Source organism: Scyliorhinus torazame, chromosome 1, assembly GCF_047496885.1.
Source record: "Scyliorhinus torazame isolate Kashiwa2021f chromosome 1, sScyTor2.1, whole genome shotgun sequence".
Taxonomy (NCBI): Eukaryota; Metazoa; Chordata; class Chondrichthyes; order Carcharhiniformes; family Scyliorhinidae; genus Scyliorhinus; species Scyliorhinus torazame.
The window spans coordinates 275,441,496-275,455,852 of NC_092707.1; the positions used below are offsets into that span (position 1 = coordinate 275,441,496).

Genomic DNA, 14,357 nt, shown 5'->3' on the forward strand with positions numbered 1-14,357 from the left:
GCCTCCCATCCATTGACTCCATCTACACCTCCCGCTGCCTGTGGAAAGTGGGCAGCATAATCAAAGACTCCTTCCACCCGGCTTACTCACTCGTCGAACTTCTTCCATCGGGCAGGAGATACAGAAGTCTGAGAACACGCATGAACAGACTCAAAAACAGCTTCTTCCCCACTGTTGCCAGAGTCCTAAACAACCCTCTTATGAACTGACCGCATTAACACTACACCCCTGTCTGCTTCATCCAATGCCGGTGCTTATGTAGTTACATTGTGTACCTTGTGTTGCCCTATTATGTATTTTCTTTTCTGTATTTTCTTTTATTTCCTTTTCTTTTCATGTACTTAATGACCTGTTGAGCTGCTCGCAGAAAAATACTTTTCACTGTACCTTGGTACACGTGACAATAAACAAATCCAATCCAATCCAAAATGTCACACACATACAATGAATTGTCAGGACCTGGAAATGATCCCTCTTTTGGTGGCCTGAGCCAAAAACAAAAATTGTACCCATGATGCATAGATTTGCTTCTGCAATTTCTGCCCCTGAATGTGCAACTGTGCATTCCCAAAAAGCAATCAAATGGAAGTTGGAATGGGACTCTTCCTGGGGCTGCTTTCGTGTACCTCCTAATGGTTGCACATGGGATACCACTGACAAGCTTCTAAGACGCGGTGAGCCTGCCTATTTTCTTTTTTATAAATGTTTTTCTATTGGGTTTTTGAACAAAGTATATTTACAGTTATGTGCACAGAATAAAATATATATATATATATATATATATATATAAGAGAAGAAAACTAAACTAATAAAAAAAACTGATAGGATATTGTGCACTAGTTCAACAACAGCAACTCTGTACAGTTAGTAATATTTTTTACACATATGTAGGCACCTGTTTGTGGGGCGGGGGGGGGGGGGTTACTGGGGAGGTGCATATACATTTGAGTGCCGGAGAAATAATTACAATAGTTATGTCCAATACAGAGAGGGCAATACGAGCATGGATTTGGTGTTATTTGCTTCTCCCGGACGGTTTTCACTGCCGTTGTCGCCTCGCGTTCACCTCCGCTTTGGCCATTCGTCCCGTGTTTCCCTTGCTCTCTGTTCTTGTGTTTGCCAAGTTTGTTATCTTGTGCTCTCCTTCCGGCTATGATTCCTTTGCCTCCCCCTTTTCCTCACCTTTCTTCTCTCTTAGTTTTAGCTGCCCTCCCCGGTCCATTCCTCCCTCTCACACTTTGGCTACTTTCACCTGATTATTGGGCCTGCCTATTTTCTTGGTGAGGGATTGCAGATGGTGCAGAGCAGGGATTTTCAAACTCGGGGCCGCGACTCACCCACGGGTCCCAGGTGGCTGTCGGGAGGGTCGCGACATTCCCGATCGCGAGAGAAGCGTCCAACGGCCACAATGGGCTTTTAAGAATGCTGGCCGCGACTGGCCTTTAAATACAAACAATGGAGTCTTTTTGCCAGAAGCGATTGCAGAGAGCAAGTCACTAGCGTGGCACGTACACTGACGCCATGTGCCCTGTACGTCTGAGATTTGGCCGTAATATTATGAAAGAGAGATGCCTCCATTTGTAGCTGCCTGCAAGCAAACAACAGGACTGTGTGAAGAACTGAAGATGGGTCATTATGTAATAATTAAGAGAGGGCCAGAGTCACAAACAGGCCAGAAACTCACAACTGAATCTGCTGGAGAGAGGTTCACAGGAGAGTCCAGGGAAGGACAAAGCTGCGCTGGTGTAAGCTTTATGCAGAGCTCGAGGGCTTTGGATGAACACCCAACAAAAGAAAAAACTGACGTCGGGTACAAAGTAGTCAAAAAATAATTTATTGAGGTGTGGCTTTCTTAATTCATAGATTATCATAGAATTTACAGTGCAGAAGGAGGCCATTCGGCCCATCGAGTCTGCACCGGCTCTTGGAAAGAGCACCCTAGCCAAGTTCAGCACCTCCACCCTATCCCCATAACCCAGTAACCCCACCCAACACTAAGGGCAATTTTGGACACGAAGGGCAATTTATCATGACCAATCCACCTAACCCGCACATCTTTGGACTGTGGGAGGAAACCGGAGCACCCGGAGGAAACCCACGCACACACGGGGAGGATGTGTAGACTCCGCACAGACAGTGACCCAAGCCGGAATCGAACCTGGGACCCTGGAGCTGTGAAGCAATTGTGCTATCCACAATGCTACCGTGCTGCCCCACGTGCTGCCCCAATTGTGGCAATGATAATCAGGATGCAAAGCCCATGTGTGTCATATGCAGGGAGGTACTGGTAAATTAAAGTTTAAACCCCTCAAAATGTCAAAGGCATGACGAGTTTGAGGACAAACCTCTTGACTTTTTCAAAGGATGCAGCAAGAACTTAAATTGTCAGCTGAAGTCCTTCGCAGAAATGTAGCATTGAATGACAAAGCAAGTGCGATTGTGAGGATCAAGCAGGTTCACCTGTTGCATTAAAGGTAAGAAACAATGGTGGTCCACGCAGATCAGCCCGTGTGGGTCGCGAAGAGCAGCTTTCCTGGGTTGCGAAGGACAACCGGCATTGGCCGTGAAAGTCGGCCAGCTTGGGTCCCGAAGGTTAGCCAATTGGTAAAAGTGGGTCCTGGGGGGAAAAAAAGTTTGAAAAACACTGGTGCAGAGAGATTACAAAGGGTAAAGCTAGATTTTGTTTAATGAGAGGTCATTATATTTTAATGAAGAATTTATCCTAAGGAATGTTTTATGTAGTGAATACCAGGATCAGAAACAATGTAAGAGTAGTTTTAAAATAAAAATGTATGAAATGAGCATTTGATGCAATTGCCAACTGGAATGGTTAAATTGAAGGACTACGGGTTTGATCTGCTTTCTTAGATTCAGTTTGATCAAAATCCTTTGACAACACCTCCAGTATGTTTTTAGTCCAAATTGCAATTTCTATAATTGACAGGTTGTAGATATTGGGTATAAAATGCAATTTTCAACAAGCTGAGGCTTGATCAACCTGTTTGTCGGCACATTATAATAGAAGTCGCAATGTTCATTGAACCAGGACATACCATATGAACAGTAGTTTAACGTATGAAAAGTGTTTGATCATTTCAATCATTTTTGAAGGGGTAACCAAAAATATAGGTGAGGGCAGTGCAGTCTACATGGACGTTAGCAAGGCCTTTGTCAAGGTACCGCATGGTAGGTTGTTGCAAAAAGTTAAATCTCACGGAATCCAGGGTGAGGTAGCCAATTGGATACAAAATTGGCTTGGCGACCGAGGTTGTGGAGGGTTGTTTTTAAATTGGATGCCTGTGACCAGCGGTGCGCCTCAGGGATCGGTGCTGCGTCCACTGTTATTTGTTATATATGTTAATGATTTGGATGAGAATGTAGGAGGCATGGTTAGTAAGTTTGCAGATGACACCAAGATTGGTGGCATAGTGGATTGTGAAGAAGGTTATGTAAGATTGCAACAGGATCTTGACCAATTGGACTCGTGGGCCGATGAATGGCAGATGGAGTTTAATTTGGATAAATGTGAGGTGATGCATTTTGGTAGATCAAATCAGGGCAGGACCTATTCAGTTAATGGTGGAGAGTTGGGGAGAGTTACAGAACAAAGAGATCTAGGGGTACAGGTTCATAGCTCTTTGAAGGTGGAGTCGCAGGTGGACAGGGTGGTGAAGAAGGCATTCAGCATGTTAGGTTTTTATTAGTCAGAATATTGAATACAGGAATTGGGACGTCTTGTTGAAGTTGTACAAGATATTGGCAAGACCACAAATGGAATACTTTGTTAATTTCTGGTCACCCTATTATAGAAAGGATATTGTTAAACTAGGAAGAGTGCAGAAGAGATTTACAAGGATGCTACCAGGACTTGATGGTCTGAGTTATAAGGAGAGGTTAGATAGGCTGGGACTTTTTTCCCTGGAGGGTAGGAGGCTTAGGGGTGATCTTCTAGAGGTCTAGAAAATAATGAGGAGCATAGATAAGGTAGATAGTCAACATCTTTTCCCAAGGTAGAGGAATCTAGAACTAGAGGGCATAGGTTTAAGGTGAGAGGGGAGAGATACAAAAGAGACCAGGGGGGAATTGTTTCACACATAGGATGGTGAGCATCTGGAACGAGCTGCCAGAGGCAGTGTTAGAGGCGGGTACAATTTTTTTTCTTTAAAAAACAGTTACATGGGCAGGGAGGGTATAGAGGGATATGGGCCGCCAAATTCGGGCAAGTGGGACTAGCTTAGTGATAGAAACTGGGCGGCATGGACAGGTTTGGCCGAAGGGCCTGTTTCCATGCTGTAAACATCTATGACTCTATGTTCTGAATTTCTCAAGATTCTAAGGCCTGGATTTTCACGAGTCATGGAGACACTGGGAACTTTTCAAAAATGGCGGGCGGAAGATGGATCTCGAAGTCCTGCCCCCATATCCAACAGATTCTAATTTTGCCAGTGGGAGGAGGGTGTGGGATTTGACTCCCAAATGTGGGATTCCTGAACTCAGCAGGGCAACTTGATCTCAGTGAATTATCATTCCTTAAATTTGTTGAACTCCTTTTCTGTGTGAACTAAGCTCAACCAAAGTGGGCGTAGGGATACTACAGTTGATTTCACTGTTTTTATATGAGGGAGAGGAAAAGGTATCTAGTAATCTCCATTGGAAATGCGCATGATTGGATGTATGTGAGCGTTGATTTAGATTCTGTTGTGATGATCCTTGAAGTTGAACAACCCATTGACACTCCCTGTTGAGGCTCATGCATTATGGAATCTGAAAGAGTTAAGGGAGACCACTCACCATAATTGATATTCCAGCTAGAATTCAATGCTTTCAGAAAGGGGCTGAGCATAAAGAAATAGGTAACTATAATAATGCGTGGCAAAATTTCCAAATTGAAGCATTATCCTAATTTCTTAACGTGTCTTATATAGTCTTTTTGATGTCGGAAAAGATTAAATTAATTTTATACTGGTGATGAAATTAAATCTCCTATTTAGAGCCTTAGAGGTGACCAGGATGTGTCTGTGATCAAGCTGGCTCCAAAATGGCATGTCTTGTCATGGTCGTTTGGAACAAAGTCAATCATCCATGAGGCAGATTCAGTAACTTGATATCTGAGCCCATCAGGCCTTCAGTACTAAAGGATTTGTTGATGAATGACCAGCCAGCTTGGATAATTGATAAGACTTGAAGGAGCAAACCTAGGAAGGACTGGGATTCTCATCATTTGGCTCTAGATGACTGTAAACCAATGCCATAATTAGTAAGTTTGTCTAGCTAGACAAGTGCTCTGTGCTGGTGCATACCACACATACCAGTACAACGCAAAAGAAAAGCATTGATTAATCAAATGTGTTCTATTTAAAAAACAATCTTGTAGTCTAAACTGTTTATTTAATCTGAGCAGCACAGTTTTAGCTGGTTAAACTCTAGCTTTTGCACACAGGGAGCACCTAATAACTACCGTGATCCAGATGCACATGGCAAGGGTTGCAAATGTAAAAGTTCAATATGGAGTTCAAGCTAAGTGATTCCTACCTAAAAATAAACTGGTTAGAGTGTTCTCTACGTGGTGCAGCAGAAGTATGATCTCTGTCTGAAATATAGTAACTTGACAAAAGTTAACTTGATAAAGGAAGTAGACGTGTACTGGTAATGGCATTATTTACAAATTAGTAACAATTAGTCTGCTTAGAGTGCCTAATTGTTACCAGTGATGCAGTAGAGCCATTCTAAATTGTGATGAATGCCAGAAATGTTTGAATTCTTATTAACATATTCTGAAAAGTTTTAAAGAGGAAAGAACTTATTCATATAGTGCCCATCACATCTTTAGGGCATCCAAAGTGAGTTGGTTTTGAAGGGTCCTAACATTTATTATGTGAACAGCTCAATACCACAATTAATAAAATAGGCAAAGCTTTGATCGTGTTGGGTGATTGATAAAGGTTGGCCCAGGACACACAGCTCTCGACTCTTTTAATAATTCCACGGTAGCACAATGGTCAGCAGAATTGCTTCACAGCGGCAGTGACCCGGGTTTGATTCCCAGCTTGGGTCACTGAGTGTGCGGAGTCTGCACGTTCTCCCCGTGTCTGCGTGGGTTTCCTCCCACAAGTCCTGAAAGACTTGCTTGTTAGGTGAATTGGATATTCTGAACTCTTCTTCAGTGTACCCTACCAGGCGTCTGAGTGTGGCGACTAGGGGATTTTCACAATAACCTCATTTCAGTATTAATGTAAGCCGACTTGTGACACTAATAAAGATTATTATTATTACGTGATCTTTCAAGTTCATATGAACCATCAAGGTGTGGCCTTGGTTTAACATTTCAACAGAAAGACTGCAAAATCAGAGTGCTCCCTCTGCGGCACTGAACTATCAACCCAAAATCTGATCTGATGTTGTGAAGAAGGACTGAAACCCAAAATCCTTTGACTCGTACATGAAAGTGCTACCAGTGAGCCAAATTGGAACTTGGTGTTTAATATAGTTTAATTAAGATTTGGTTTGCAGTTTCTTTTTACAAGCTGTTTTCTATTTTCACTTAGGTTGGCTGTCCTGGTGCGTGAATGAGATCATAGTAATTTACTTAACTATCGTTGAAGATTAAGCAAGATATATTTCTATTGCAGTGATGCCCTCAAAGAAATTTGTCCTTAAGGTAAAGCTAATTAAATATTCCTTAAATTATATTTTTCATGTATAATTTTGAATTGTGAATGACTGTTCTCTAAAATCACTGCTGTGAGTCGAGACTGCTTAGTTTGTAAGAAGCAGGGAAGAGGGAATTGTTGACTGTCGTGTTGGGTGTTCCGATACACAAACGAACCAACACAGTTGTAGATGGTACAACTCTGTTTTATTATTCTATACAATAACAACTGTTCACTTCTGGCTGTGGTTCGTACTTCACCAGTTAACCTGTGGACCCAGCCCTAGCACTATCTTAGAGAGGCACTCAGCACATGGTGTATGTCTGAGTGGCACGCTGTGAGCTCTGTGCTCTGAGCTATCCCCTGGTAGAATGAGCGGGAACTGTGGTGTTCCCTGTTTTATGGTGTGTGTGCTCTCACTGGTAAATGGCTGTGATGTTGTGTGTGTGTTGATTGGTCCGTCTACCTGTCCATCAGTGTGTGTGTGTGATTGCACCATGATATGTTAATATGGATATCATGACATCCCCCCTTTTCACAAGGATATGTGCCTACATGGTAATAAATATTGGTGTGTACTGAGTGGCTGAGTATGTGTGTGCAATATTTACAACATGTACATGAGGCTAAACTATATACAGAGGAAGGTGTCAGGTGCAACAGAGCAACGAGGTTGTACCACAAACAAAACAAGTGCAATCATCAACTATCGAAAGAGAACTCCTGGAACAACAAAAAAAAAGAAACACGTTAACATTATTGCACAACAATTCAGTGAGTCCAATGTGCAAACAGGCTCATAAGTCCAGTCTAGTAGGTGGGCGACGAATCCGGATTAACGCTGTGCACTGGCATCGGCTGGTGGGTCCTACTTGGGGACATCCAATTTCTGTCTATTACCGCAACGCGGAAGGGTTCCCGGTCGTCGGTATCACTGGTCTGTACGTCGTCAGGGTATGACTCGATGTATGGAGGCTGAATGGCCCGCACGTCCCTGCGAGGCTGCCGGAATTGCGGAGCATTGGCAATTTGAGCTGGTCGACAGCAGGCAGCGTAATGGCCCATCCTGCCACAGTGGAGGCATTGTCGAGTTTTGGCTGGACATTGCCGCTTTAAGTGTGCGGATCCACAGTTGCCGCACGTCGTGATGTCATGGCGTTCGTTGCGCCACCGCGCATGCGCGGTGCGGTCCTGCGTAGAGCGCGCCTGCGCATCCCGTCCCTCTGCGTCGACGTCCCCTGTTTTGGCGCGTACAAGCGAGGGAGGCCTCGGAAAGCGTGCGATGTGGCCGCCCTCGTCCGGGCCACGGGCCGGGAGGAACCTGATCGACTGGACCCGCTCGGCCTCGTAGAACCCCTGTGATGCTGGAGACTTCTGGAGGAGACCGAAACGGATCATCCCCTCGGCACTTCTGGCTGAAGTGTAGCCACTTAAAATGGCCAACTCCTGATTCAAAATGGCGAACGGCAAAGGCTGATGGCAAAGTCAGCCAACAAGACAAAAACCAGCAGCTGCAGGTTGGCTGTGTATTTACCTCTGGAAAGGCCAGACAAGATCGACACCAGCAACCATCAGCATAACAAAACAACAGCCGTCTGCATACTAATAAGCAGTCCCCGGGAACAATAAGCAACATTTAGACACACAAAGCAAAACCAGACTCTTCGGCGCCAGCAGCAGCCTACACAAAAGGAGGTGAACGAGCACCTCAAGACCGCCCATCGATCAGGGAACCGCTTCAGCATTGGAGAAAATCGGACCAAGCGATTGGGACAAAGTCCAATCACTTGGGACCAGGTACAGGGTCTGCCCCGAAAGGCGGGAAGCCCCTGGGGACTATAAGAATTGAGCCCCAAGTTCAAATCGCTCTCTTCACTCTTCGGCAGCTCCTCTTCAGCTCTTTTTCCTGCCCGGGTCACCCAGCAACAACGAACCAACATTGACCGTGACCGGAGCAGTGAAGATCGAACCCGTAAGACTTAATTCAACGCTCGCTACGAGATAGGCGCTCCTAGCTACCAATCTGTACCAACTTCGAATCCCGCAGGCTCAGAACCCGAACGAAAGGCCATTTGTTCCCCTGACCTGGTGGGCCAGTTCCAAGTTAAGTATAGGCCTGATAGTTGTAGAAGTAGCTTAGACGTAGAATTTGTGCATGAGTAGCGATTACTGTGTATGATAAATGTGCTTTGATTTAAATCTTACCAATCGGTGTATTGGATTATTGATCATTACTCGGACTTGAACCACGTGGCGGTATCATAAAGATACCTGGCGACTCAAGAGCAAAGGTAATAAAACAGAGCAATTGAACTAAGGCAAAATTAGCAACATTATTTGGCGACATCCTGGCGGGACCCGATCTAGAAGTGGAAAACCACTCCGGGAGAACCCAGAATTTGAATTAGAGATCCAATTGGAAACAGAAAACCACAAGTGTTCAAGCAGTTCTGATCAATACTCATAATTTGGAAGTGTGTGTATGCAGGCAGGGCGATAAGGTAAAACTGATAGATTTTTTGTTGCGACAAAACTGTCGGAAGTTTGTATTTCGGAATGTAGTGAAAGCCACACCCGCATTTACAGCACCGCCTTAATATCCCTGTCCCAAATTTGAAGAGCAGCATTCGGATTAATACCCCTGTCCCAAATTTGAAGAGCAGCATTCGGATGAATGAGGGAAAGAACAGCCCCCCACCCAAGTCACAGGAGTGTTACAACTGCGGACAATTGGGACACTTCGCAAGAGAGTGCAATGCCCCTAAAAAAACCACAGAGAGCCCAGCAGACGGGCACTCTGAGTAAGAAAAAAGACAGAGCCCATTCATAGCGTTAGCGCCCGTTCAGATCAGACGGACTTGACTGGAACGGACTGACGGTGTACAGGCTCCCCCAGTTGGGTCTGCGACACCCTTTGGGATAGGTCCGGACGACCGGAAGTTGCAGCGAAAATTCGGGGACAGCCCATCGAATTTCTCTGGGACACAGGAGGGTCCCGCACCACAATAAATTCCTCCACCATGTTCCAAAAAGACACGCGGCCCACTACAGCCACCATCACCCTCAGCGGCTTTACAGGCCACTCACAGCAGGGACACATCACAGCCCCTGTACTCATTCAAATCAGCACCATCACCACCAAGCGCCCTGTGGATTTAGCTGACCTGCCCCACACAGCAGAATACATTCTGGGAATCGATTTTATGAATTCCCATAAGCTTTCATTCGATCCAGTCAACCAGTGTGTCTGGAAGATGGCAAAATCCGCAAGAGCCCCCGCAACGCTCAACATAGGAGAGTACGCGAACACAATTAGCGCAGTAGGCGAATTTTGGTTCAACCCGACCACGCTTAGTACGGACAAGCAGGTTAGGGCAGTTCTGCAAAAGAACAGGGCAGCATTCGCGACCCACAAGCACGACTGTGGATGGATGACTGGCTCCGTATAAATAACAGGACCTGACCCTAGACCCCAAAAACAGTATGGATTTCCCCAAGAGGCAGAGGGAGAAATCTCCACGGTAATAGAAAGCTTATTAGAGCAGGGCGTACTTAGATCAGTAGCCTCCACTTATAATGCCCCCATTTGGCCAGTGAGAAAGCCCGATGGATCATGGCGACTGACCATTGATTACCGGGAACTCAACAAAATCACCCCCGCAGCAGCCCCCACAGTAGCAACAAGTCCTGAGACCATGCTCAAGCAGGGACTCAATTCCCGATTCTTTACGGTTTTGGACGTCAGTAATGGATTCTGGTCCATTCCATTGGCAAAGGCGTGCCAGTACAAATTTGCCTTCACCTTTAAAGCACAGCAGTACACGTGGACATGCCTGCCACAAGGCTTCTACAACTCCCCCTCCATTTTCAACCGACAGCTGGCAAATGGTTTAGCCAAATTCTCTCGCCCCGAATGTCTGGTACAGTATGTAGACGACCTACTACTGCAGACAGACAACAAGGAAGAGCACATTGAGCTTCTGTCTGAACTCTTGGAACTCTTACACTCAATCGGTTGTAAAGTCAACCCCAAAAAGACCCAGATTTTGGAAGAAAAGGTGATATATTTGGGAACAATTATCACGCATGGTAAACACGAGATCGAGCATAAAAGGATTGACTCGATTGCTAAATTGCCCCTTCCCCAGAACGTTTCAGCCCTCCGGTCGTTTTTAGGACTGGTTGGCTAGTGCCGAAACCACATTGACGGTTTCGCCAGCGAGGCAGCACCCCTCTCAGACCTCCTAAAGAAAGGAGCCCCCTGGGAATGGCTTCCGCAGCATGCGGATGCTGTGGATTCTTTAAAACAGGCACTCATAGCAGCCCCCGCACTACAAGTTCCAGACCCGCTTTTCCCTTACGCCATAGAGGTAGCGACCACAGACCGCACCCTTTCGGCCATGCTCCTCCAGGAACGGCACGACCAGTTAAGGCCCGTAGCTTACGCCTCCAGAATTTTAGATGCTCTGGAGCAGGGATTTTCTGCCTGTGAGAGGCAACTGCTCGCAGTATTTTGGGCAGTGCAGTATTTTTCATATATTACCGGACTGAACCCCATCACAATTCTCACCGAACACACCCCCACCCAACTTTTACTGGACGGACGACTCAAGGACGGTACAGTAAGGCAGATTAGAGCAGCGAGATGGACCCTTCTCTTGCAGGGACGGGACATCACTGTGAAAAGGACAACAACGCACAACTTTTTAGCCGACAACTTACAGTACCCCGGAACCCCCCATGAATGTGAAATTATCTCTCCACACCACAACACAGGCCCCTTTATCGCTAAACCCCCCCCCAGAAAGATAGGTAGTTCAAACCAGAGCCACCAGCACACAGACACGTGTTAGCCCATAAAGATCTATGTGGATGGATCTTCCACAGTCTTGGATGGGAAGCGCATAACAGGTTGCGGTATATATGTTGAGGACGTGCAGGGACGCGCCCTTGAGGAAATATCGTTAAAACTTCCAGGCCACTTAGGCGCACAGGCAGCAGATCTCGCGGCCATCGCATATATAGTGGAACACCCAGATTCCTTCACCAGCCCAGCAGACATATACTCGGACAACCTCTATGTCTGCAACAGCCTCACGGAATTTCTGCCCCTGTGGAAAGCAAGAGGATTTGTTTCTGCAGACGGAAAACCCCTCCCCTCAGCCCCATTGCTCCGTCACATTTTAGAGCGAGCCCAGAACAGGACTTTTGGGATAATCAAGGTTCGTAGTCACCATCGTTCTTCCCTCTCTGGAAATGTGAAAGCCGACGCACTGGCCAAAGCAGGTTCCAGGCATGGATATTTTTGGACACCCCCCGAAAGCGCACCAGTGAGTGCAGTTCAGGTCTCACAGACAAAGATCAAGATCTAGTGGGAGCCCAGAAGCAGGACAGCAATCTCAGGGAGATTGTAAAAGGAAAATATCCAGCACCCTATGAGAAGTTCAAAAATGCACTGACCACACATGACGGTGCGGTGTTAAAAGACACCCTTTATGTGGTTCCTGAACAGGACAGGAATCAATTGATTTGTTTGTTCCATGACGGTCATGGATATCAGGGAATCGATCCCACTACAGCCCATCTCAAGCAGCTTTGTTGGTGGCCGAATTTAAAGGAAGATGTGAACCATTACATCGAGAATTGTCTTATCTGTGCCCAGAATAATCCGGACAGATATGCCAAAAAGGCTCAACTGAGCCACACCCGACCCGTTAATGGACCCTGGACTAACCTCCAGATCGATTTTATAGGACCATTACCCCCTTGCAGGAATGGCTATAAATATGTACTTGTGGTAATTGACACATTTACGAAATGGGTGGAAGCATTCCCAGCCCGCACAAACACTGCAAAAACCACAGCCAAGATTTTGACCCACCACATCTTTACGAGATGGGGACTCCCCCGCAGCATTGAATCATAACAAGGTTCCCATTTTACGGGACGTGTCATGCAGAATGTCCTCACGATATTTGGCATCACCCTAAAATCCACCCTGAGAAAAATGGTCCAGCAAAACAACACCACTTGGGACTCAGTCCTCTCTTTTGCGCTGATGTTTTTGCGTAATACAATTTCTACTTCCACAGGTTACACCCCACACACTCAAGACCGGACGCCCCATGAAAGGCACAGAATATTTGTTAGGTTTAGACTTGACCAGCCCTGAAGTGACGGCCCACACACACGAGAAAGCAGTAGGGCAATTAGTTGAAAATGTTAAAATGGCTCAGCTAGCAGCCGCAGTAAAATTGGGCACCAGAAAGAAACCGAGCAAGGCTTGTTTCGACAAGACAGTGCATGCGACTGAGTACAGTATAGGACAGCAAGTTATGCTCTCTGTATATAATCCCAGCACATTCCTGTCACCAAAATACTCTGATCCGTACTCCATTGCGGACAAAGTAAGCCCTTCCGTATATAAAATAAAGTACCCCAACGGTAAGACTGCGTGGTTCCATATAAACCAGCTGAAGGCATATGAGACACAGTCGAACCACACACACCACGTCATGCTTGACGCAGCACACCACACCCCGCCCACAGCCAACGTAACCCTACCATCCCCCAACACGTCCAGCCCAGCAACGGACTCGACCTCGACTCCACCCCCTAAATATACACTCTGCCCCGGAACGCCCACAGACTGCAGCAGCAGAGACAGCGACTGTGACTCGGATGATAGCCACAGCACGTCTCCCTACTACCCCCATGCAACAGGACCCACACCCAGCGATTCCGACTACGATCCAAGTGATCCCTTCATGATCACTTTCCTAAATAAACCCCACCACCAACCACCGAACTACACTGACGACCCCGATTCTGTCCCCACACAACGAGACACCAACTATTGGCACCGAAATAACTCGTTCCGACTCGTCCGCAACGACGAGAGCGACCCCACCTCACACCATGCAGCCCTTTCAGCCCTGATACACTCAAGAGTTTGGCACCCGGGAGAAGATCACGACCTTGGGTCTGACTCCCAAACCGAGAACCCCTTTGCGACCCTGTTCGCAACCGAGAACTGATGTGTCCAGATGATGTTTTAAAAGGAACTGCTTGGGAGAAGTGGTGTCCTTTCTGATGGAACCTGCCGCATGTTTTATGTTGTTTGTAAGTTTGTTAAATGTTTTATGTCAGACAGGGAAAAAAAATTTCACCGCCCCACGCCTTATCGGCCGAAACCTCTGAGGACTTGCCCACAGAAACTCACTATTGCCAGACACTAGTTCAGCGGAACTAGCTTGTCTGCAGAGACTTGTTCAGGTACCAGACGCCCGTTCATAACTGCCCTTCTGGTTCGAAGGAAAGGACCACTACGGCAGCCCCACCACGATGACTACATTTCTTGCCCGTTCTTGTCGGTTGCTCAGGCAGTGGAGAAACGGCTTGGGACCCGCCCTGCCTGGGAACCCCCACTCTGGTCATCTAAGCTTGAGTAGGGGAGACACGGCGTTGGTAGCCGTCCTACCCGGGGACCCCATCCAACTTTTACCCGTCGCAGCCCATACGCACCTCATTTTGGAAATTTTCATTCAAAAAGTTTTGTTTTGTTTCAGTTAACCCTTAGGTTGCCAACAACATGCTATTTACATCCTGAAACATTTGGGTGGTAAATTGCGCAGTCTGCGAGACGGTTTGCACTGGGTTCATTATTTAGAAGTGTGTCTTGTCCTAAAATTCGGTTTTTGAAAAAAA

The 14,357-nt window shown here is 46.4% G+C and overlaps 1 protein-coding gene across 1 annotated transcript in view; it reads left to right on the forward strand.

Moving 5' to 3' along the window:
- The first annotated feature begins 2,287 nt into the window (after positions 1-2,287).
- slx4ip (SLX4 interacting protein) overlaps positions 2,288-14,357 on the forward strand; it is a 211,274-nt gene continuing 199,204 nt past the window's right edge. Inside the window, 2 exon segments of the mRNA XM_072506403.1 lie at positions 2,288-2,474; positions 6,546-6,658. Of these exon segments, the coding sequence (XP_072362504.1) occupies positions 6,632-6,658 (27 nt within the window). The 5' untranslated portion in view covers positions 2,288-2,474; positions 6,546-6,631.